Here is a 22178-nt window from a genome sequence, read left to right as displayed (position 1 = left end):
CATATGGAGGAAACAATAACAAAACCATCTTAACAGCCCTTTTGAGACTCCTTCGGGTACTGCAGGCTTGCTCAACCAGGGTTTTGTGAAACCCTGAGGTTTTTTGACAGCCCTGCAAGGGTTTCCCAAATGGGTGGGAGTTAATTAATTTTTAATATTTTTAAAATGTGTACATTTATGGGGTGATATTGACCATATATGGCCATGTTGACCTGCCGTATCCTAAAATGTCCAGTGATGGGTCTGGAGGGAAGGAAGGAGAGGGCATGTACACAATCGTGTTCTGCTTCTATGCTTCTCAACCATATTCTGCATGATCCACGCCACTTCTGAGTTTCTCAAAACCTGGAAATGTTTCAGGGGTTTCTTAATGTTAAACAAAATTGAGAAGGGCTGGGGTAGTGAAAAGCACGGTATAAAAACCACCTCTTCTTCTCCTAGACAGGATCCATGCAGAGGGAGGTGTCCTATGACAAATGCTCAGACGGAATAGAATAGAATAGAATAGAATAGAATAGAATAGAATAGAATAGAATAGAATAGAATAGAATAGAATAGAATAGAATAGAATAGAATAGAATAGAATAGAAATCTTGGTCCCGAAGAGTTGTACACTTATTACGAAGATGGCTGCTGCTTTTGCACTATGCAGGCACTAAAAGATCTTCTACATAATATAAAATAAACAAATAATACAGTATACATAATTAAAATAACGAATATATAAATTTAAGACTAAAATTAAATGACTGAAAGCCACCTTCTAAAAGCCATTGCAGAGATGGGGGCTAATTTAATGGGCAAATGAATGCTTTGTTAGGACAGGGAGGACAGAAATTTCCTCAGTGATAATTTTCTGGCCTCAGCCGTAGGCCTGGTGGGCCATGCTCCCTGGTAAGGTCAGGGCCCTCTAGGACCTTCAACACTTCCAGGGGTCCTGTAAGACAGAGCTGTCCATGGTTGTGGCCAGTTTTACTTCTTTTGGGCTGGGGACCCTAAGCAAATGCTGATCACTTGATCTTCATGCTCTTGGGAGGGGGTATGGCAGAAGAGGCAGCCCCCTAAATACAGGGGTCCTGGACCATTTAGGCTTTGAATGTAAGACTCAAAACCTTGAATTTGATTCAGTTCCCATCTGGAGCCAATGCTGCTGAGAGGGCCCTGGTATAATATGTGTTCTCTGCTGAGCCCCAGTAAGAATTTGGGCCACTGCATTCTCAATCCCCCAGGCTAACCTGTACTCATCAGCTCTCCAAAGCTAAGCAGGGCCAGCCCAGGTCAGTACTTGGGTGGGAGACCACTTCAGTCTCTAGCTTTGAGAGTCCTATAGGGATTGCAGTATGTCACCTGCAACTTGACAACACTACATGTCCATCGAAGTAAGTGGGCTTGGAAAGGCTTAACTCTGTTTAGGATGGCAGTGTAAATGGAACTGCGCTGTATATGAACAAGAAGACATGCTGCTACTTCCAGAGATTCAAGTGGAACCAAATACAACTTCTGTAGCATAAGGATAAGTCCTAGTTCCACTGCGCAGCTAGGCAGGAAAGGGAAGAGGGACTACAATTTTGCATCCTATAAGCAGCAATTTTGGGGTCAGATTGCTTCCTCCTTTTTAGGGTTAAGCAGTGAGGGCATAGGATAGAATCCATTAGTGCTGGCACCTCCAGGCTCGAAGGCTGATTATTGTTATGCACATAAATCGTGAGATATTTGAGGTATATATCCTGGTGCCGTTAATCCTCTCCTTCCTTTCCCCAGCACGATCTATGTTTTGTTCCACTAGGGAGTGATTGAGCTGCCTCCTGATACTGAATTGAATAGGATCATTAAAGGAAATTTAACATCAGGTTAAATCTTAAAATAAGGTTTATTAGGTATTGCTGGGCTTGAGGAATAGTGTCATCAATAGCTTTCTCTGACTGAAATATTGAAATATAAAATATAATCTCCCCTAACTTTCCTGCAGATGTAATGTTAGTTTCAGTGAGTGTTTTGCTACTGGGTATGAGGTTCATTCATTCATTCATTTGATTGATATACCACCCTCCTTGCAAGATGGACAGACGGGTGGTTGAGTGGAACAGAAGTCGATTATTTTACAGTTGTGTTGGGAAATATGTAGCATTGGAACAGGCGTGTTTCATTTGAAAGTGGCAACTAAATCCTTCTCTTCGTTCATTTATTTGTAACACTTGTACCCACTTTATTTCCTGAAACTCAAGGTAGCTAGCAAACCAGCAAAAGCTGCAGGAACACACACAAAAATAATAAGCCTCCAGCAGATAGTTGAAAACATATTGGGCCTCCTCACCCCATTACCTACACCAGCTTTTCTCAATTTTTTTACCATTGAGAAACCCCTGAAACCTTCTTCAGGCTTTGAGAAACCATAGAAATAGTGTGATGATGCAGAATATGGTTGGAAAGTAGAGCTTTGTACACACCCACCTAGGGCCCCTCCCCTTCCCACCCCTGCAGGCCTATCAATGGCCATTTGGGGAGGGGGGGCAGATTGACATGATCATATATGGTCATATCACCTGCTCAATGTTTAACAAAATTTTTAAATATATAAAAAATTAATTAACTCCCACCCACCAAGAAAACCCTTCCAGGATCATCGAAAAGCTTGGTTGAGAAAGCCTGACCTACATAGAGCAAGTGTTCCTCCTTTGCCAAGTACTGTTTTTCTGCTCAGTGCTTTTTAGGGATCCCAGCCTCCATGTAGGACTTGGTGATCCCCCAGAATTACAGCTCATCTCCACACTACAGAGATCAGTTTCCCTGTAGAAAATGGATGCTTCAGAGGGTGGACTCCATGGTATTGTACCTCACTCTCTGTCCTGGCGACCTTACTGGCTCTATCTGGCGACCTTACCCCCCCCCCCCCTCCAATCCCTTGCCAGTGGTCACGGGGGACTGGGCAGGTCTAGTACCTGTGGCCTTTCTATACCATTTAGGTTTTCAAACATCACTACAGACTCCTGTACAGGGCCTAGCACAGTGGTTCTCAACCTTGGGGTCAGGACCCTTTTGGGGGTCGAATGACCCTTTCACAGCGGTTGCAGCAAGGCATGCAGCTTGGCCGGGGTGCACCGTCTACAGTACACAACAGCCTTGCAGGGTAGATCAAGACAGAGCGTTCATCAGTCTGGAGCAGCAGAAGAGCGAGATCGGCATGGTGAGACAAGAGGCAGAACTGAAGTGAGAAACTACAGAAAAAAACAATTTATGTACAATCACGAACAATGGATCTTCACACCATTGGTCAGTTTCGGTTTGATTTCTGTGAAAGAACACTTGCATAATTTTATGGTTGGGGGTCACCACAACATGAGGAACTATATTAGGAAGGTTGAGAACCACTGGCTGGAATCTCATAAAGCACATAAAGTGTATATATGTATGCACTCTCCCCCAGGAATTCTTTTTCCTCCACAAACAGTAGTCCATCCAGATTTCTCGTTCAAGCAGAAAAGAAACCTGCCGATTACGGAAAGCACATCAGTGGCTGCAATTCCTTATTCTTGTCCACATCGCAGTAACAGAGAAACTTGAGTGTCTGTGACCTTGATGGACTACTCAAACAGTTGACGGTGTTTATCGATCATATAATTTCTCCCGAACTCTCTCTTCTTCCCCTAATGTGCAGCCTGGTTCTCCGTCTGCCTCCCATTTATTATCCCCGGCTGTAACAGGCCATTGCTCACCCGATAAGCTTGCCGCAGAAACTAGGTCTTCACACAGCAGGGCTCCTCGAAATCTACCACAGTGGGCACCACACAGTCTTGCAGAAGCTGTGCGGGCTAATATTATACCTCAGGACACCTGGAACAGCAGAAGAAGGGAACTCCTCCGCAACCGATGGTTGCTTCTGATAGGTGATATTTTCACTCGCACAAAAGGAAGGCTCAAGAATGCATAAGCAGAATTTCAGAACGTGTCGTATACAACTGGCAATTGCAAAAGAAAAAGTTCCCCCCGGGAAAATGGCTGATTTGGAAGGTGGACTCCGCAGCATTATCCTTCACCCGTTGCAAAAGATACAGAAAAACCACCAAAGGAGTTCTTTGAGCCTGCTTTAGTGAAACGCTGTTTGTAAAGATTACAGGAAGGAAGGGCACACACACAAATAGAGAGATCCATTAAAGCTGAGCTGCCGCTTGAAAGATATATATTTTGACCAATAGGCTGTTATTCCTCAGCTTTACAAATGCAGCGGTTGCTCTTGCTATTAGGGCCAGCGGTGTCAGGAGACACTTCACGTTCCTAGGAAGCAGGGGGCCATCGCTAGAGCTACAAACACCATTTTTACCAGGGAGCCAAGGAAAGACGACAAGTCCAGCCAGGTGATTGTGCCTCCACTCTGATGAGAGGTGCACTGCCATAACTTGCTCCTTCCCAGGAGCGTCCTGTTGTATAGTGGTTAGAATGGTAGGGGGAGGGCCAGGGAGATTCGAGTCTGAACCAACACTGTTATCATGAAACTCGGCAGGACCTGTACAAAGGGCTGCCCTTGAGGAAAACAGCTCCGCAGGGCCTGTAAGACTGAGGTGTCCCACCAGGCCTACAATTGAGGCCATGGAAACTGTTGTGGGGAGAGGAATGGGAAGGCGACTGTAAGCCGCTTTGAGCCTCCTTCAGGTAGGGAAAAGCGGCATATAAGAACCAACTCCTCCTTCTTCTTAATATCCAAAATACAGCCCTCCCTCCCTGAGAATCCACCACTAAACCCCTCAACATTGAGTAGACCCCTATTTTGCAAGAATTTACTAGATTATAGTATTTTGTAAGGTATATAGTGTTGTTTTGGATTCTTAAGTGTTTTTGCATTCGGCTTGGAACCGTATATCAATAAATCTGAATCTGAGTAGCCCCCCTCTGTAAGAGCATATACTGAATAAGAAGTATATGCTGAATAAGAAGAAACAATTGCTTTTAATGATCAAAGGGTGGCATATAAAATATCTTTAACACTTTGTTCTATTATATATTTCTAAAAAGCCCTCCTGGGCAGAGACTGTCTGGGTCCTGTCCAGCCCTGCGTGCATCTGGATTGGCCCGGCCCCACTGGCACCTGCCCCCAACCAGCCCAATCAGGCTGCATCTCCCACCCAATCAGACTGTGTCTCCCGCTCCCAACTGTCACGTCCAATAGCTCCACTAATTTTGCCTCAGACTGCTGACGGAGCTGGTAGGTGGCTGTTGAGTGCGCTCCCTCCCCCCTCCCTTCAGGCCTGCTGGGAAGGAGCCTCTGACAGCCCTTGACTGAGGCGAGGGAGGCATTTCCAAGAGCAACGCAGAGGAGTCTGTGGGGATACTTGTGCTTTCCTTGGCGGGGGGGGGGTAGTTTTCCCTGCCTGCCAAACAGTTGGCTGTCACAAAAGCCCCTTCTCACTTAAAATACTGCTGTGGCCGGCTTCGCTGCTGGAGGGAAGATGCAGCCAAGCAACTCTCTGTTTTGAGGCCTACCACACAAGGTTGTTGTGCAGATTAAACTGGATGCTGCTGTGGAGGTTCTTTTGCCTCCTGTTTCATCTGCACCACAACCCTGTGCAGTAGGCCTCAAATCTGCAGGGAGTCAAAAAGAAGAAATACACATGGTGTGGCAGTTTCTTCACTCCAGCAGTGAGGCTGGCCACAGCAGTATTTTAAGTGAGAAGGGGCTTACTGTCAGCCCCCCCTCAAAAGGAAAGCACAAGTACCCCCACAGACTCCTCTGTGTTGCTTTCGGAAACGCCTCCTTCCCCTCAGTCAGGGGCTGTAAGAGGCTCCTTCACAGCAGGCCTGAAGGGAGGAGGAGGGAGAACACTTATATTCCTAGTGGTTTGGAGGTGGGACTTCAAAATGGTACAATACCTCAGAGTCCGGCCTTCAAAATAGCCATTTCTGCCTGCAGAGCTGATCATTATAATCTAGAGCAGTGGTTCTCAACCTTCCTAATGCCGCGACCTTTTAATACAGTTCCTCATGTTGTGGTGACCCCCAACCATAAAATTATTCTTATCATTGTAATCCATGGCTTCTATTATAGAATCTGTCAGTGTTATGTTGGCTCTGTTTGTTCAACGTGTAAATGTGTTTTGTTTGCTTGACAGGCCAGGCCAGAGAACTGTTGATGACCTAGAAATTATATATGAAGAACTTCTTCACATTAAGGCTTTATCTCATCTTTCTACCACAGTAAGTCTCTCACATGGTTTACTGTTTGTGGTAAATTAAGAGAGTTGGGACCGATTTATGTGTACTGCCATATAGTTGTAAAAGGGGGCGGAGATACGGATGGGTGCTGTGCTTGCCCCGCCCACCTACAGCCTTCAGTCAACAGCCCCCTAGATATCCGCTGCTGGTGGTGATCACCGGTTCTCTGCCTTTGTTTCACTGATAAAAGATTGTGTGGACATATGGCGTTCTCAGTATCCTTATTCAGACAGGGCAATCTGATACTGCTTGGTGTAGTAGTTAAGAGCAGAGGCATCTAATCTGGAGAGCTGGGTTTGATTTCCCACTCCTCCACGTGCAGCCAGCTGGGTGACTTTCGGCTAGACACAGTCCTGTTAGAGCTGTTCTTGTAGATCAGTTCTGTCAGAGCTCCCTCAACTCCACCTACCTCACAGGGTATCTGTTGTGGGGAGAGGAAGGGAAGGCGATTGTAAGCCACTTTGAGATGTTTTCAGGTAGTGAAAAGCGAGGTATAAAACCAACTCTTCTTCTGTTCTGTCTTCTCTTTCAATCCACAATTAATAGAATAGTGAATATACAGTTTTCTCTTTGGAATGTATGATGCTGACTTACCTCAGATCAGACCCATCTAGCTCAGAATTGTCTGCGACGTTGACTGGCAGCAACTTTCTAGGGTCTTTCTCAGCCCCTGTTCCCTGACACTGTTGAACTGAAGATACCAGGAATTGATCCTTGGAACTTTTTTCAGGCACAATAATGTGTTTTACTACTGAGCTGTGGCCCTTCCTTCATGGCTGGTTTAAGGACAAGCAGGAATGCCTCTGACCTAAATTTGCTAGGCTTCTTTGGAATTGTATTTCTGATGCTGCTTTGCTCTTTTACTCAGACAATTTTACACAAGTCAAAGTTGTAAAAATACATTTTTTTTCCAAATCTTGCTTTAAGGTGAAACGGGAACTCTCAGGTGTTCTAGTATTTGAATCACATCCTAAAGCAGGAACTGTCTGTAAGTGGAATGAATTTTTATGTGTATATTTTGTGTATAAAGTTGTGTATAATGTTGGGCAAATGATTTTTTTAATTAGAACTGAAAATTCAGGACCCAGTTGCAGAATAAACAGGAAGACAGGCTTTCAGCCATTTGGCCAGGGGGACCATTTGTGCCTAGGTGGGGGGGGGGGGGGGGAAGCAAGGATGACTTTTGGAGAGATAGGCCCAGCTTCAATGTAAACCAGGTAGCTGTCCTAGGAGTTGGCCCAGTGCAGGGGTGGGGAGGGGACCCGGAACCTCAGGTTTCCCTTTGGTCCACAGCTTGGGTTGTAAAAGAGCTGACTGAGGATGGTGTCCCATTCTGGAACTCTCTCAGTGAAGACCTACACTGCCACTCTATGCTTTCAAATCCATGGAATCCGTAATCAATAAAGTTGTGGTCTGATTCCTCCCAGTATGCCATGTCTGTGTCATTCTTCCCATTACAAGCATAATACAGTTGTGCTGTTTTCTGTTACATAGAAATTGGGGATTATGGTACAAGAGTTGATTTTCTTGGGAACTTCTTTCTTTTCTTTTGAGAAAAAATTGGAAATGAGTAGGTAACAGCCATTGGATCTCAGGCAACAGAACAGGAGTTTCAGATTTTTAATCTGAAGTTTATTTGAACCATATTTATTTGGATGTCCCTAGTGACACTTAAATCCAAATAGCTATGCTTAGAGCCCTAGAAGTGACAAGAGTTTCCGTAACCATAAATTTTGAAAAGATATGCTATAAAATTTCAGAATAAAATGTCTGTTTTCCTCTTAAACCTTTTATTGGAACACCAGCAAAAACTGTTATTGCGAAGTTTATATGATAGGTTATGAAAATCAATTTATTTTCAAATTACGCCTTGTAAAGGAGACTGGACCACACAAGAAAAAAATCTTTCCTCCCTCTCTTTTAGTATTTAATCAAGGAGAAGAAGGAACTTCTTGGTACATTATTCTGAAGGGATCGGTAAACGTTGTAATTTATGGCAAGGTATTATCTTTTTAACTTTTTTTCATGTGTTATTTTTAAAGTTTGAGAATTGGCATAGGAATTTTTTAAAAAAATTATAACAAGAGCATATATTTGAAATAAGAACGTTAGATGTTAATTTCAATAAGGTCAGGTATCAATTCAGTTTAACATTGTACTTTTCATTTCAGCTGATGGAACATTGATTGAAAATGCATTCATGATTGTCTCTTTGTCCCCAAGCCCCACATAATTGTTTGATATTGAGTGATAGGACCTACGGTATGGGTCTGCAATATTCAGAAAAGTTAGGAAGCGCTTATTAAGCTGGTGTGGACAGCACAGCATCGCTGAATATACAGCGCACGTAGGCCCAAAACAACAACCGATCGAAGCATAGACTCAGGCTCTACTGTTAAACTAAAATAACAACTACTTAAGAACTCCACTCTAGACAGGAAAGGTAAGAAGATCTAATCTAGCTAGTTGAATAGGGAGAGTTGCAGGAAGCATCTCTCCACCAACCATACTGCAGGCAAGCAAGATGGAGGAAGAAGCAGGAAACAGAAAGTTGTTCCTAAGGGACTTAGTCTAGCCTTAAAGTGACAGCATCAGAGAGGTCAGAAAGGTCAGCATCCTTATCTATCTCACTGACTCTATGGTAAGGAATTTTCTCCTTCTACAGTAGGAATGCCAAACCCCACTGGGGCTGGAGAGATCCCTGCTTTGGCACCTCCCCCCTGCTTTAAAGGTTTGATAAAGCGGGTGGGGGAATCTGATTCTTGCAGAGCAGAATTTGTGGCTTTGCCAGAAGACCCCACTCACCTCTGTCATGTGCACCGGTGTGTCCCCCAGGTGAAATTTGCAGAGCCATTTGCCAGCTCCACAAGTTTTGGGGGTGGGGGGAGCAGATACATGTGATGGTGGTAGGCGGTGTCTGTGACAGAGCTACAAGTGCCAGCTCTGTGAGTTTCAGATGGGTTTCTTATAAAGGGTATAACTCTGTGTAGGTTTGCTCTGTTAGTTGCCAACTCTCATGGCACTTAAATATATTTTCTTTGTCTGGAATTGCTCCCTCATGGGACGTAAATATATTTGCCGCCTCTCATATTTATGTGTCTGGAACTGCTGTTTTCAGCTCTGGGCACAACATGGTTCAGATCCAGATTTATTGATATACGGCTCCAAGCCAGGTACAAAACCCCACAGAACCCCAGAACAACACTATAATTTAATTACAAAACATTATAAACCAGAAAGTAGTCATAAAAATAGGGAATTTGAAATAATATTAAACACGAATCGTTTAAAAGGAAAATTAAATTATCAAAATTCATAACGAGCTTCCAGAGCTGCCCTGTGTTTTATTTAAGCTACTGCACAATATTTAGCTGTCTGTTTAGAGACATTGGTGCTTTGCCCTGAGAGGAGCATTTTGATTTTTCCTTCCTCCAGTGCTCCGGGAGACTGAACAAAAGGGGAGCAATGATCTCATTGCATAGAGTGAACACCTAAAGGAAACATGTCCAAGGGTCTCTAATTCCTTTGACTCACATATGCACGTTCTCTTGGCAGGAGTGGTTTAAGGATTCACAGGGCCTGTAGTATCAGAGCCAGTTTTAAACATTTGAGGGCCCCTAGCAGAGTACAATTGCAGCGGGAATAGCCAGACTGGAGGCAGAGGGGGCCCCCCCACAGTGGAAAGGGGTGTCACTCCAAGGGTCCTTAAAGATGGAAAAGGGGGGAGGGAGAAAGGCTACGGCCCTGATGCATGGGGGGAAGGCACCACATGAGGCCCCTGGAAGTGCGGGGCCCGTAACACATGCAACATGTGCTACGTGGATAAACCGGCCCTGTCTCTTGGCCTTTGGAAACATTGTATCACCCCTCATCACCTCGCCAAGAGTAAATGCCCTCCTATGATTCTTGATTTCTATAAAGGACATATACGCTGCCGGCTTTTGAATATATTTACAACTTGGTGGTGCCATAGATTTCTCTCTCACTCTGGGGAAATATAGACAGATTAATAGGCACTCTGTGTCATTAAACCTTTGTTTAATCTTTGATCTTTGGTGGGCACAACACGTTATTTACATACCTCCATTAAGAGACAGTTAGCAGTTCCTAAGTCCTGTCACAAACTGAGTCACCTTGATATATATACCATGCACGTCAACGCACATGAGGCTGGCAGCTTGTGGAAGTGGGTTATCGTGGGCAGAAGCTTTAATTCTGATTGGAACTCATGCCTGTGGAAATCTCTAAGAACAGACCCCGATCACACAATCCACCCTAATTTTATCTCATTGATTTTAACAGGGTTTAAGCATGAGTAACTTTCTCTGGATTGTAAACGGCAGTGTTTTAGGACCATCCCAGTATGGTTTACAAAAAACCCCAACAACAACAACCCGTGTTACCTTTTTAAATAGGGTATACATCAATTGTATTAAAAAACAGAAGTGTGTTTACTGCAGGTTATATTGCCTTTGAATTGTAAGAGATAGGATGGAAGAGTTGGGCATAAAATACATAAAGATTCTCATTTGATGTTAAGAAAAAGGTAGAGCTCATGAACCCCTCTGTCACAGAAAGCCACATAGTAAGTAATAACATTTAGCTCATCGGTATAATCTATATACCAGAGACTGACTGTCTATTGTTTAAGAAACCTGATTTTTTAAAAAATGACTTTAAAAAACCCCAACGAAATAGTAACTTGGCATCTACACTGGAGCCAGAAGTCCGTCTCTCTCTGAATAAAATTTCAAACAATAAGCCCCATTCTACTCCTGCCCTTGCTTTTCATTGGTATTAGTAATAACCAGCTGCCATGTATTGTTATCTAGTCATTATTTTGGCTGTTGAATTCCCGCCAGATGCATTTGTTGTGGTTGTTTGGCTTGGAAAGCCAGTGTTTGCACACTAAATGTCAATGGAACAAACTCTAAATTACGGCTTCTCTGTATCAATGTTTTGTTGTTTTTAGGGTGTGGTATGTACCCTACACGAAGGGGATGATTTTGGCAAGTTAGCGTTGGTAAATGACGCTCCGAGAGCCGCTTCCATTGTCCTCCGAGAAGATAACTGCCACTTCTTGAGGGTAGACAAGGAAGATTTTAACAGAATACTCAGGGTAAGTGCGGAGTAAAGAAGACACCAGTTCATTAGCCTTTCTTAGCAGCTTACCCCTCAAGCACTTGCAAACAATTGTTTACCTCTCGTTTCTCTGTATGTCTGAGATTCCTTCACTATTATGTGGATAAAATAGAAGTTGTGACATGCAGGAAGGGCTTTACTTCCAGTGTAAAAAAAGATGGCAAATTATGCTAACTTTCTGGCAGAACCACTGAATGTATCTATATAAAAACATACAGTTGGATCCAGACGAAATGGTTGGGTACACACTTTTCTTGGATGCTTTAGGATGCTTAGGGCTGATCCTGTGTTGAACAGGGAGTTGGACTAGATGGCCTGTATGGCCCCTTCCAACTCTATGATTCTGTGATTCTATGATTCCATGATTCTATGATTCCTCTGATTCCCCTATCCTGTTGCAGACTCCCCTCTTGTCATTCTTTTGGGTCCCCAGGAACCAAAAATGACGTGAGACCATAGAGTCCTCTCTGGTTACAAAAATGTTTCCCTACAGAACATGACTTTTACCCATGCAACTTTGTACAGCAGCCCTAAATATCCCCCCCCCCCCCAAAAAAAACCCTATCCTTGTACCTGTGGAAATGCTGGATCCAATACCATGCCTACAGTCCACTCCTGTTATTGCTGCTCTGGTACCAATTCAGCTTTTATCAAGCACCAGTTCAGCATTTACCTCTTGCCGGGAATCATAATGCACTTAGCTGGAAAAAACAATTGGTGTAGCAAGAAGCTTAGGCAGTGGATGCATCGTAGGGAACTCGGAAAAGATTGATCTGGAAAAGTGAGATTCATTTCCCACTAATTATAGAGTTGTAGATAAATGCATCACATTTGATGCAGGAAGATGCATCAATAGAAAAATTAAGCAGAAAGGTCCGGTTGGCCTCCTTACATCTCTTTGAGAGTCAGGAGTAAAACATCCTATCTGTACACAGAATTGCAGCCCGTGGCTGTGACCAAAAGAAATTCCTAAAGAAATGTGTAGGATTTGTTGGAATTAACAACAATTTTAGTTGTGATTCCACTAAAAGTACAACCTTCCGTATTCCCATATTCTGTTTTTCTCTGGCTAGGTCGAACTTTTAGATCCTCGCCATTCAGTTTTTATTTAAAATACATGGAAGCCATTCATATCTCTTCTTTTTTAATGTTTCATTCAGAGATTTTTTTTATTTAACTCCTCTTTCAGGATGTCGAGGCGAACACTGTAAGGCTGAAGGAGCATGACCAAGACGTCTTAGTCCTAGAGAAGGTCCCACCTGGAAACAGGGCTTCCAATCAGGGCGGCTCGCAGCCTCTTCAGCACAAGTATGTTTTCATTCCGCAGTGTCAATGCTAGGCTGCAATGAAGCATTTACAATGATACAGTGATTTAAACAATAGTGTGTTATTTCTGCTTGTGGAAGAATGCAGTGCATCCGATTTGAAAAGAAACTATCAATCATATGCCCAGCAGTGTACAATACATCATCTTCCAAATCTTCCTAGCTGAGGCCCTTCAGCTTCCCACCACAAAATATGTATAGGTCTCATTGTATATATTCATTGTGCATAAGAGGAATATAATAATTATACTTTTTAATTAAGTAGGGTAATTACTGAGAAGAGTTTTTTTTAAGCGCATGGCATGATTATTAGGGAAATATATTTTAATTTTTGGATTTCCCAATTCTCATTACTAAGCATAATAAAGCTCAAGTTGACAGCTCACTCCCTACCTAATTGGCCCTCCCTGGATGGGGTGTCACAGAGAGAGAGAGAGAGAGAGAGAGAGAGAGAGAGAGAGAGAGAGAGAGAATTAGTTCAGATTGCACTCTGCCAATGAGGGCCAATCAGTTCAAATTGCACTCTGTAAATGAGGGCCAATAAGCTCAAATTACATGCAGACCACTCTCTCCCTACCTGATTGTCCCTCCCCCTGAAAATATTCCCCCAATAGGAGATGGCCCTCAGCCAGGAATGGCCTGCCCTAGTAGTTTAGTCCTGATCAGGAGGAAGCTCTCGACCAGGAAGTGCTAATAAGCTAACAGCTCTCCACCTCCAACTTCCAGCCGGTTTCAGAAGTTTGCTGGGTAGAAGAGGAGGCAGTCTTAGAGCATGCCCCACTGCCAGTATGTTGCACTGGCCTCTTTCAACTCAGTTGTTATTATGCCACTAACTGGAATGACTTGCCCTAAACCAGGGGTGGCCAAACTGGCTCTCCAGGTGTCCATAGACTACTGCACATGCAGGCAGGGGATCACTGTAATTGTAATCCATTGACATCTGGAGAACCACAGTTTGGCCACCACTGCCATAAACAGTACTGGGAATTAGGATCTAATGATCCCCAGCATCTCTCTTCTGCGGGGGGTAGCAGATCCCCTGCTTCCCGTCCCGCGGCTGGGGGGGAAAGAGTTATTTCCCTGATTTTGTTGTTCCATGTGCACAGATGCTTCATGTCTGTTTGACCTCTCCTCTTTTTTATCATACACACGCTGTTCTGTGTGGCTGTGGGGAACACAAGACCCAACTCCGTCGGTCCTAACGTTCCCCAGTGCACAACATATGATGCCTAGGAAGTGTTTATCCCCGGTCCCTCTGATTTTAGAAATATTGGCTTTCGTTTGTGAAACTTGTTGCTAGAAATGCCATTTTGGTCCTTTCCATATGCAGCAGTTTCCTGTCTCTGCTTATAGGTCTGATATTTTTGTTTGAAGAGCTTGCTGCAAAGGTGAAACCTACCAGCTCTCTCTTCCTGGGCAATCACATGCCCTCCTAGGAGTTTTCATGCAGAGAGGATGCCTGCCAACTAGGTTTTTTCTACCTCCAGCATTTCATTTTCACTTTCATATTCAAAGGGACAGCAAAGTGAGCTCTATCTCTCTCTCTCTCTCTCTCTCTCTCTCTTACTCGCTCCCTGGGTTTCTGCTTCACTCCTCAAGAGAGTATCTCTGAAGGACATGCACTTGGCTTAACAAGGCTTTGCCTTCATGGGGCATCAGTGAAGCTCTTCCCAAGGGGCTGGCAGGTAAAAGCACTGTGTGGCGGCCAATTCTCAAAAGTACGGAGGAACTCACAGAGCTCAACTTCACCACTTATTTCTCAGCAGGAGTTTCTTGTTGCAAGGACGGGGGAAATTTGGGCAGGAGCCACGTCCTCCATGGAGCTCACATAACTTATCCTTAGCAAGTAGCCAGTGCTGGTCCTTATAACTGAGAAACATAGGAAATAACATGTCCCTGTTCTTCTATCTATCTTTCTGACCACTCTCTGTATGAAACAGGACGCTGGGCTAGATAGACTATTGGCCTCGTTCAGTCCGGCTTTCAGGTGTATGTCTTCTGTAATTGGAATAAGTAAAGGTCGGAACTATAAGAATGCTTATGAGTCCTCCACTTTTTAAAAGTGAACTCCAACAAATCCAGTTATGAAGTCAGATGTGGAAGCCAGGACTATGGACTAGACCAGGGTAGTCAAACTGTGGCCCTCCAGATGTCCATGGACTACAGTTCCCATGAGCCCCTGGTCTAGTCCATAGTTGCTGGCAGGGGCTCATGGGAATTGTAGTCCATGGACATCTGGAGGGCTGCAGTTTGACTATCCCTGGACTAGACCATTAAAAAACACAGATCCAACATTTTGGAGTGCTGCAACAGCATAAAAACATGGATCCAAGGCATGGATCCTCAAGAATTCGTATGATTTTTATCTACTGTGTTCTGTAATTTTTCCATCGCAGAGTATCCTTGTCCAGTCTAAAATGGAAGTCAATAATCCTGAAGCTCCAATCTGGTGCATCTTACCTGGGAGTAAGTCCCATCAAAACACAGTGGGATTTACTTCTGAGTAAGCATGTATAGGTTTGCAGTGTAAGTCAGGTGATAAAAGTTCCAGTTCTTATGAAATGTAGACTCATTAATGCATGCTATGAATTAAAACATTTTGTAAAGTCTGTAAGGGTTGTAAACTAATACTAAATAAGTTTACCTGTGTTATTTATTTGGTATAGTTATACCGTCTCCTTTTTGATTCATTAGGCTCAGACTGGTTCTTTACTGACTGTTTCCCCTTTTCTTCATTCAGGTATACTGTGATGTCAGGAACTCCAGAGAAAATTTTAGAACACTTCCTGGAAACAATGCGTCTCGAATCAAGCGAAGGAACAGGTAGACTGACTAAATCCTTATACTGGGGGCCATTCCGCACAGCGTTAATGTTGCTGAAGTGTTACCATTGTTTAATGCTATTTATTTTTCATTATTCATGACGTCGTACACAATCTGCAACACTCCTGCAACATTCATTGTAGCGATTTTCGGGGAATCCACAAAAGTGGATTCCCCATAAAAAAACTGCTAGACTCTTGAGAACAACCTGCAACACATCCGAAAAAGACATGTGTGTTCTCAGTATAGCGGTAGCAAGCATGTCCCTCCTTAATCTCTTGCACCCGAGCTTCCAGTGTCACGATCGCCATTTTTTCCCCCCTTAAACCGGCAAAAGCAACAAATAAGTGATGCTTCTTTGGCTGAAATCCCTCCACAAGCAATTGTCTGTAAAGTTTCCAAGCACAATACAGACCACCGTTTGACACTGCCTATAATTTCAGCCAGAAATAGCACTGGGGGGAGGGTTTTTTTTTTTTTTTTTTTTTTTTTTTTACTTTCAGAGCATGTAAACGAATAAGCGCCAACTCATAAGCCAGCAAAAAAGGTCTTTCTGATACATTGAATGAACGAATATGCGTTGCTACTGGTGTTTTCGTGTTTTTAAAAAACAGTTTCTAAAGGTAAGCATGAACACAACAGTTCATTGGCTGCTCTGTTTGATTGACGGCCAGGGGCGGGAGGAAGCGCGGAAAAATATCGCCTCCTTTGTTGCGATTTCGGCAAGACCGGAAACTTGTGCAGTACGAGAACAGCACTAGTGGGAAAGACTTTTTTTATATAGAACCGGCTGTGCGCATTACTGAGACCTGCCGCTTTTGCTTGCAGCGCTTTTCAATAGCGCTCAGATTTAGCGACATTGCCCATTGTGCGGAATTGCCTCCAGAATTTAACTTTGTTGATCTTGGACCATTTTCACATGTCGGGCAGCAGGCTGGAGTTTCATGCCGGGCTGCAGGCTGGAGGTTTGAGCTGGGGCAGGTTGCACCTCTTCTTCCTGCTCCTGCATGGGGGAGCATTTGGGCCAGTCCACCAAGTCCACCCTGGATTTGTGCTTCTGCACAACGACAGCGAAGTTCCCAGTGCCAGTCTTGGAGGTGCTACGGGCCTCAAACTTAGTTCCTAAATCTGGCTGTTAACTCTTGCATTTATATTCTAACGTGCTGCCATTCACAGGTCTTACCAACTGTTTTAATCCAATCTCAGCTATCCTTATTGCCCTGTGACTAATGGATCTTGTCTCTAACTAGCCCTTCCTGGCAATTCACCCCACCCCACCTTCTCTCTACCTATAGGTAACCCAGATTTTGCAATAAATCATGCAAGTTAAACCACCAATTTCTCCCCAGTGTTTGATATTTGGCTAAATTATTTTGGATGTGTTATTTTCCTCTGCTGCCAACCATGAGAGCTAGAAAATGGTTCTTATTATAAAAGCTGAGACTTAAATAGAACCAAATAATAGAATCATAGAGTTGTAAGGGGGCATACAGGCCATCTAGTCCAACCCCCTACTCAATGCAGGATCATCCTAAACTAAGCATCCAGGGTAAGTTATCTGTCCAGACACTGCTTGAAGACTGTCACCGAGGGGGAGCTCACCACCTCCTTAGGCAGCTGATTCCACTGCTTAACTACTGTGAAGGTGAAATTTCCTCCCCTGATATCTAGCTGGTATCGTTCTGCACATCATTTAAACCCATTACTGCAGGTTCTGTCCTCTGCTGCCAACAGGGACTGCTCCCTGCTCTCTTTCAAGTGACAATCTTTCGAAGACCTAAGGAGAGCAAGCCCTTTGTAAATCACAGAAAGGTTGGCACGTAGTCACGAATCAGCCTCTCTTGCCAGGTTGCTCAGATGCCCAGCATAAGCACATTTGAAATTGCCTTTAAGCTTTCTTATAAAAAGAAAAAAACCTGGTTCTTGCATTCTGTCTTGACCTGCTCAAGAAAGGTAAAGAGAGCTTAACAGTGCCATCCTAAGCAGAGTTATACCATTCTAAGTCCATTGAAGTCAGTGGACTAAGAAGGGTGGAACTCTTCTTAGGATGGCAAGAGCCTCAGCGTAGTGTCCTCCATGGACAATACCGTTGTTGCAGACTTTCTTTGTTCCCACAGAATACTGGAGCACACGTGTCTCTGATCAAAATTATGCATTTAGTGAACAAATTTAGTCAGTGCAAAATTCTGGCCCAAAACATGTATCTAGTCTTTCCATAATTTGTTAAACGTGTACAGAAATCTGTATTATTCAGGGACATTATGCTGTCACCTTGGGCTGGCCACGGCACTGATAAAGCTGTTCTGACCAAGCTGGAATATCAGGGCTCTCTCAGCCTCACCCACCTCACAGGGTGTCTGTTGTGGGGAGAGGAAAGGGAAGGCAACTGTAAGCTGCTTTGAGCCTCCTTCAGGTATGGAAAAGCGGCATATAAGAACCAACTCTTCTTCTTCTTCTTCTTCTTCTTCTTCTTCTTCTTCTTCTTCTTTTCACATCTGCATCAAAAACACTCAAAATCTCGGGAGTTTTGTGAATAAACATCCAAGTGTTTTCTCCATGTAGGGCCTTAGTGTGAATTAGAATTGAATCAAAATGGTTTGGGGCTGTGTGCGCCTCTTTTGGAAAAGGGTAGGGGAAGCTTGAGAGTGCATTCATGGAACCTCCTTTGGTCTTTTGTATCTCAGCACAGTTGAGGCTCAAAAAAGCAGCTCCCCGTTCAATTATATACGTTTATCAATACAAAATATATCTGACCAAGCTGAATCATTGGCCTTATTTAGGGAACCAACAAAGCCTTTCAGTGAAAGAGGCACTGCTTGCTTTTGGAACATAACGTGGTTGCTTCTTTCCACAGATCCTGGCTTCCATGATTTTGTTATGATGCACTGTGTGTTCATGCCGAATAACCAGCTTTGTCCGGCTTTGATGGCTCAATATCCTTTTTGTTTAGTGCTGGGAAAACACCTTTAAAAAGAGCGGCTTCTTGAGATGTGAGGGTGCCAGCTGCAACTGATCCAAGTACTGATTCCTGCACTTGATCCCTGCGCTGAAATCTGAAAAAAAAACAGTATACATTAACAACAACTTGGGGGGGGGGGGCAGGTCCATTTCCAGTGTAATCTCTAACTAAGATGCAGCCTTCTAAGGCTATTGACTCCAGTGAACTTAGGGTATAACCCTACTCTTCAGTGTACTGTAATGCTGCAGTCCTAAATACACTTTCCTGGAAGTAAGGTAAAGGTAAAGGTATCCCCTGTGCAAGCACCGAGTCATGTCTGACCCGTGGGGTGATGCCCTCTAGGGTTTTCTTGGCAGACTCAGTACAGGGTGGTTTGCTATACCCTTCCCCAGCAAGCTGCGTACTCATTTTACCGACCTCAGAAGGATGGAAGGCTGAGACAACCTTGAGCTGGCTGCTGGGATCAAACTCCCAGCCTCATGGTCAGAGCTTCAGACAGCATGTTGGCTGTCTCTTTCCTGGAAGTAAGCCTTATTAAATAAAATGGAACCTACTTCTGCTTAGGATTGTTCCTTATGTAAAATTAGTTCAGCTGTTCTGCTGACAGCTAACTGATTTCCATTGTAACTCATTTAAAATGTCTAGACCCCGCTCCCCCATTCACTCTGTCTTGTCATTGGCCCCCACTGTCTCAATGCATGCCTCAATAGGCCCCATCTCTAGGCCCTTTTTGAAGGGTTCCCCCCCCCCATTGTGGTTGAATTTGAATAATTGTACCCATGTTGGTCACATCTGCACTGCCTTGTGAATTTGATGCTCATCCAGGAATAGAAAGGGGAGGGAGAATGGAGATAGGAACAGGGAATCAGCTTGGTTCCAAGGAGGCAAGGTTTAGTTTCTCCTTTTAAAAGAAATCATGCAGGTGATACTGGCAAGGGAGGGAGGTAATGTCAGCTGTTGTGTCAGAAAAGGATCCCGATCATCGTGTGTGTGTGGGACACAATAGCTAGATGGGTAAGCAAAAGTTGGCTATGATGCACACAGCCCTGAAATCTGGCATATTCATGTGCTTAAAATGTGTTACATTCTTATTATTGAATTACTTTGTGACTGTTTCTAATTTGCACAATTTTGAGAACATGGATTGCGAGCAGATGGGTTTATCTTACTGGGTTTCTGGAAAGCGAAAGGATTCAGTTCTCGCTGCCACAGTGGTTTTTACCATTCCATAAGATGAAGTTAGTTAAGCTGGAGAGGAAGGGGGGGTACAATTTGGGGCATATTTCCCCCATATTTGCTCTGGGACATATTTGTGTCTCATTCATAGAGAAAAATTAATGACAGTCAATGAGCATGGGACTTTCCTACTCCCGCCTCCTGCTGCCACTTACTGACCCCCCCCTAACATTTCTATTGTTTGTGAAGTGAGCAGCAGCCTAGGGGGTAAAGTGGGGAACTGCAGAAATCACCATCCCCTGTTCCACAGATGGAAAGGCCATTCCACTGGAGGGCCAGTGTAGTTGGATACATGTCATGGCCAATGTGTGACTACTAGAATTTCTTGAAAGCCAAATTCACCTTTGCTCACCCTTCCTGATTTGTTTCTTTCTCCTCTGTATGCCTCTGCTGCTTTTTCAACTGGTAGGTTATACCCGGTGGTTTAATTAAAATTGTAAGCTTTGGGGAATCAACTCCACCTATATCGGTTTGCATGATGTACTGAATTCTGTTGCATTAGCCCATTGTGAGTGTTAAGAAGCAAAGTCAGGGCTCGGCTACACATAACACTCCACGGGCAGATATTTCAGCATTTTAAAATTTTAAATTTTCAGGTTTATGGGGTCCTGATCCAAACTAAGTCTGATCCAAACTAAGTGTGCAGGGGAAAGGAGACTTGTCCTGCAATGCTGTTCTCCTGAACTGAAACAGCCTGGGAGAACCACAGTTTGCCTCAGTGGTGTAAGCATAAGGTACCCTGATAAGAACAGGTTTCCCCATCCCCCCCGGTTTAGGATTATTAAACCTGTCCAGAGCCATTAGGCAATCTGCCCCTGTTTTACCCATTTTTAGTCATCAATATTTTACACCATCGCCAATGACTTTAAATGTTAGGTAGGGGTTTTGTAATATGGTTTAGATTGTACCACCACTTGTTGTTGGTATTAATATTTTATTGTTAAGGTTTATGGGATTGTTATGGGTGGAGGATGTTTTATGGGATGTTTTTATAGATGTGATACTTTGTGGGCTGCCACGAGCCAGCTGTACTGCGAGCAGCGGGATATAAGATGGATGAATGAATGAATGAATGAATGAATGAATGAATGAATGAATGAATGAATCTGTAAAGATTGGTATTTACAAGACAGATACTCCATCATGAATGGAACTGGATACCTGATTGCGTTGAAGGAGGCACAGCTTGCTTTAGTTTTTAGGCAACAAACTTTGCCCAAATCAGTATTCAGTCACAACATCATTGTTGATTCCTACTTCAGAAATTACAGCCTCTCTGGCATTTATTTATACATAAAGCTATTATTCTGATAGATTCGCAGCCCGAACAGTTCAGAAAAGATTTTTTTCCCCCCTGAGTTTTCCTTTGCTAGCATTTGCATGGGAGAAATTACTAGCGGAATTAAAAATAAGTAGATGAGGAATGGGAATGGGGGGGGGGGGGGAATTAGTCATGCCTGTGGTGAGTCACTTAATAAGCAGGTTAAAGGATATTAAATAATTACAGTGCTTGCACAGTGGAAACTGCATGAGGAGATTGACTTGGTGAAATGTTTCTGGATATCTGAAATATTATAGAGACCGAAGCTTAAATGCAACGGTATCTCACCTCCATAAAACAAACTATCTTGCTTTTCTTTCACTTCATTAGGTATTTTCCAAACTAAATTAAAATATGGGTTACTATAAATATCCCCAAATCCCAGCAGTCAAATTGCTGTAGTGGGAGCCCTGACAGAATGTTTAATTTTGTAGAGGTTTATTTTTTATTAAGACTTCAAGGAAACCATTATAAAATTATGGCTCATTAAGCCTTACTTCCTAAATCTCTCCTCCCCCCAATTTTTTTATCAATTTAGTTTCATTGTACATGTTATTGTATCTTCTAGAGTTTGTAGTGCTTTTTTTTTAATATAGTGTAGGGTTCTCCCCCCGTTTTTGAAATCTCTGGAGTAATACCATTGATTGCATGTCAAACTTCTCATGCTTTGATTTGAAGGAAGCACTTTATTTTAAGAATTATTGTCACATTGGGCCCTCTGCTTGTCAGAACTGTCATATGTGGAAAATATTCTGGGCCATTAATTCCACCTGGAACTTACAGGATACCACTGAATTCAATTTTCCTTTTATTCATGAGCATCTCTGTGTGTGTCTCTCTCTGTATCTCACAGTTAGTCAGACAATATGCTTAGAATCACATTCTGAGCTGAAGGAAACTAGAAGTCAAACCCATGTTTGCAGGCCCATGTTTAGTGACCGTGACACTGAAGTTCAAGATAGATGTCACAACGTACATGTTAATGTAAGGCTGTGCCAGACAATCATGGGTGTCTAATTTTCCTGTCAAAAGGTACCCTTTCAAAAAATGATAGAATTTTGCATCTGAATTAATTTTAAAAAAATGGTTTTGAAACTCTTCGGGGTTCCACTACCTATAGAAACCCTTGAGGGTAGAGACATCTGCCTCAGGAAGCACTCAGGATCCC

At 43.4% G+C, this 22178-nt stretch overlaps 1 protein-coding gene across 6 annotated transcripts in view; it reads left to right on the top strand.

The window, feature by feature from the left end:
* RAPGEF4 (Rap guanine nucleotide exchange factor 4) overlaps positions 1-22178 on the top strand; it is a 220775-nt gene that overhangs the window by 164797 nt on the left and 33800 nt on the right. For all 6 annotated transcript variants that reach the window (XM_077319703.1, XM_077319701.1, XM_077319700.1 and 3 more), the window contains 7 exons: positions 6102-6186; positions 7132-7192; positions 8129-8205; positions 11177-11323; positions 12536-12654; positions 15412-15494; positions 18349-18427. In XM_077319703.1, the coding sequence (XP_077175818.1) occupies positions 6102-6186; positions 7132-7192; positions 8129-8205; positions 11177-11323; positions 12536-12654; positions 15412-15494; positions 18349-18427 (651 nt within the window). The remainder of the gene's footprint in view (positions 1-6101; positions 6187-7131; positions 7193-8128; positions 8206-11176; positions 11324-12535; positions 12655-15411; positions 15495-18348; positions 18428-22178) is intronic.

This window comes from Paroedura picta, chromosome 2, assembly GCF_049243985.1.
Source record: "Paroedura picta isolate Pp20150507F chromosome 2, Ppicta_v3.0, whole genome shotgun sequence".
Lineage (NCBI taxonomy): Eukaryota > Metazoa > Chordata > Lepidosauria > Squamata > Gekkonidae > Paroedura > Paroedura picta.
Note: the sequence above shows the minus strand (reverse complement) of the source record. Positions and strands in the feature narration are given on the sequence as shown.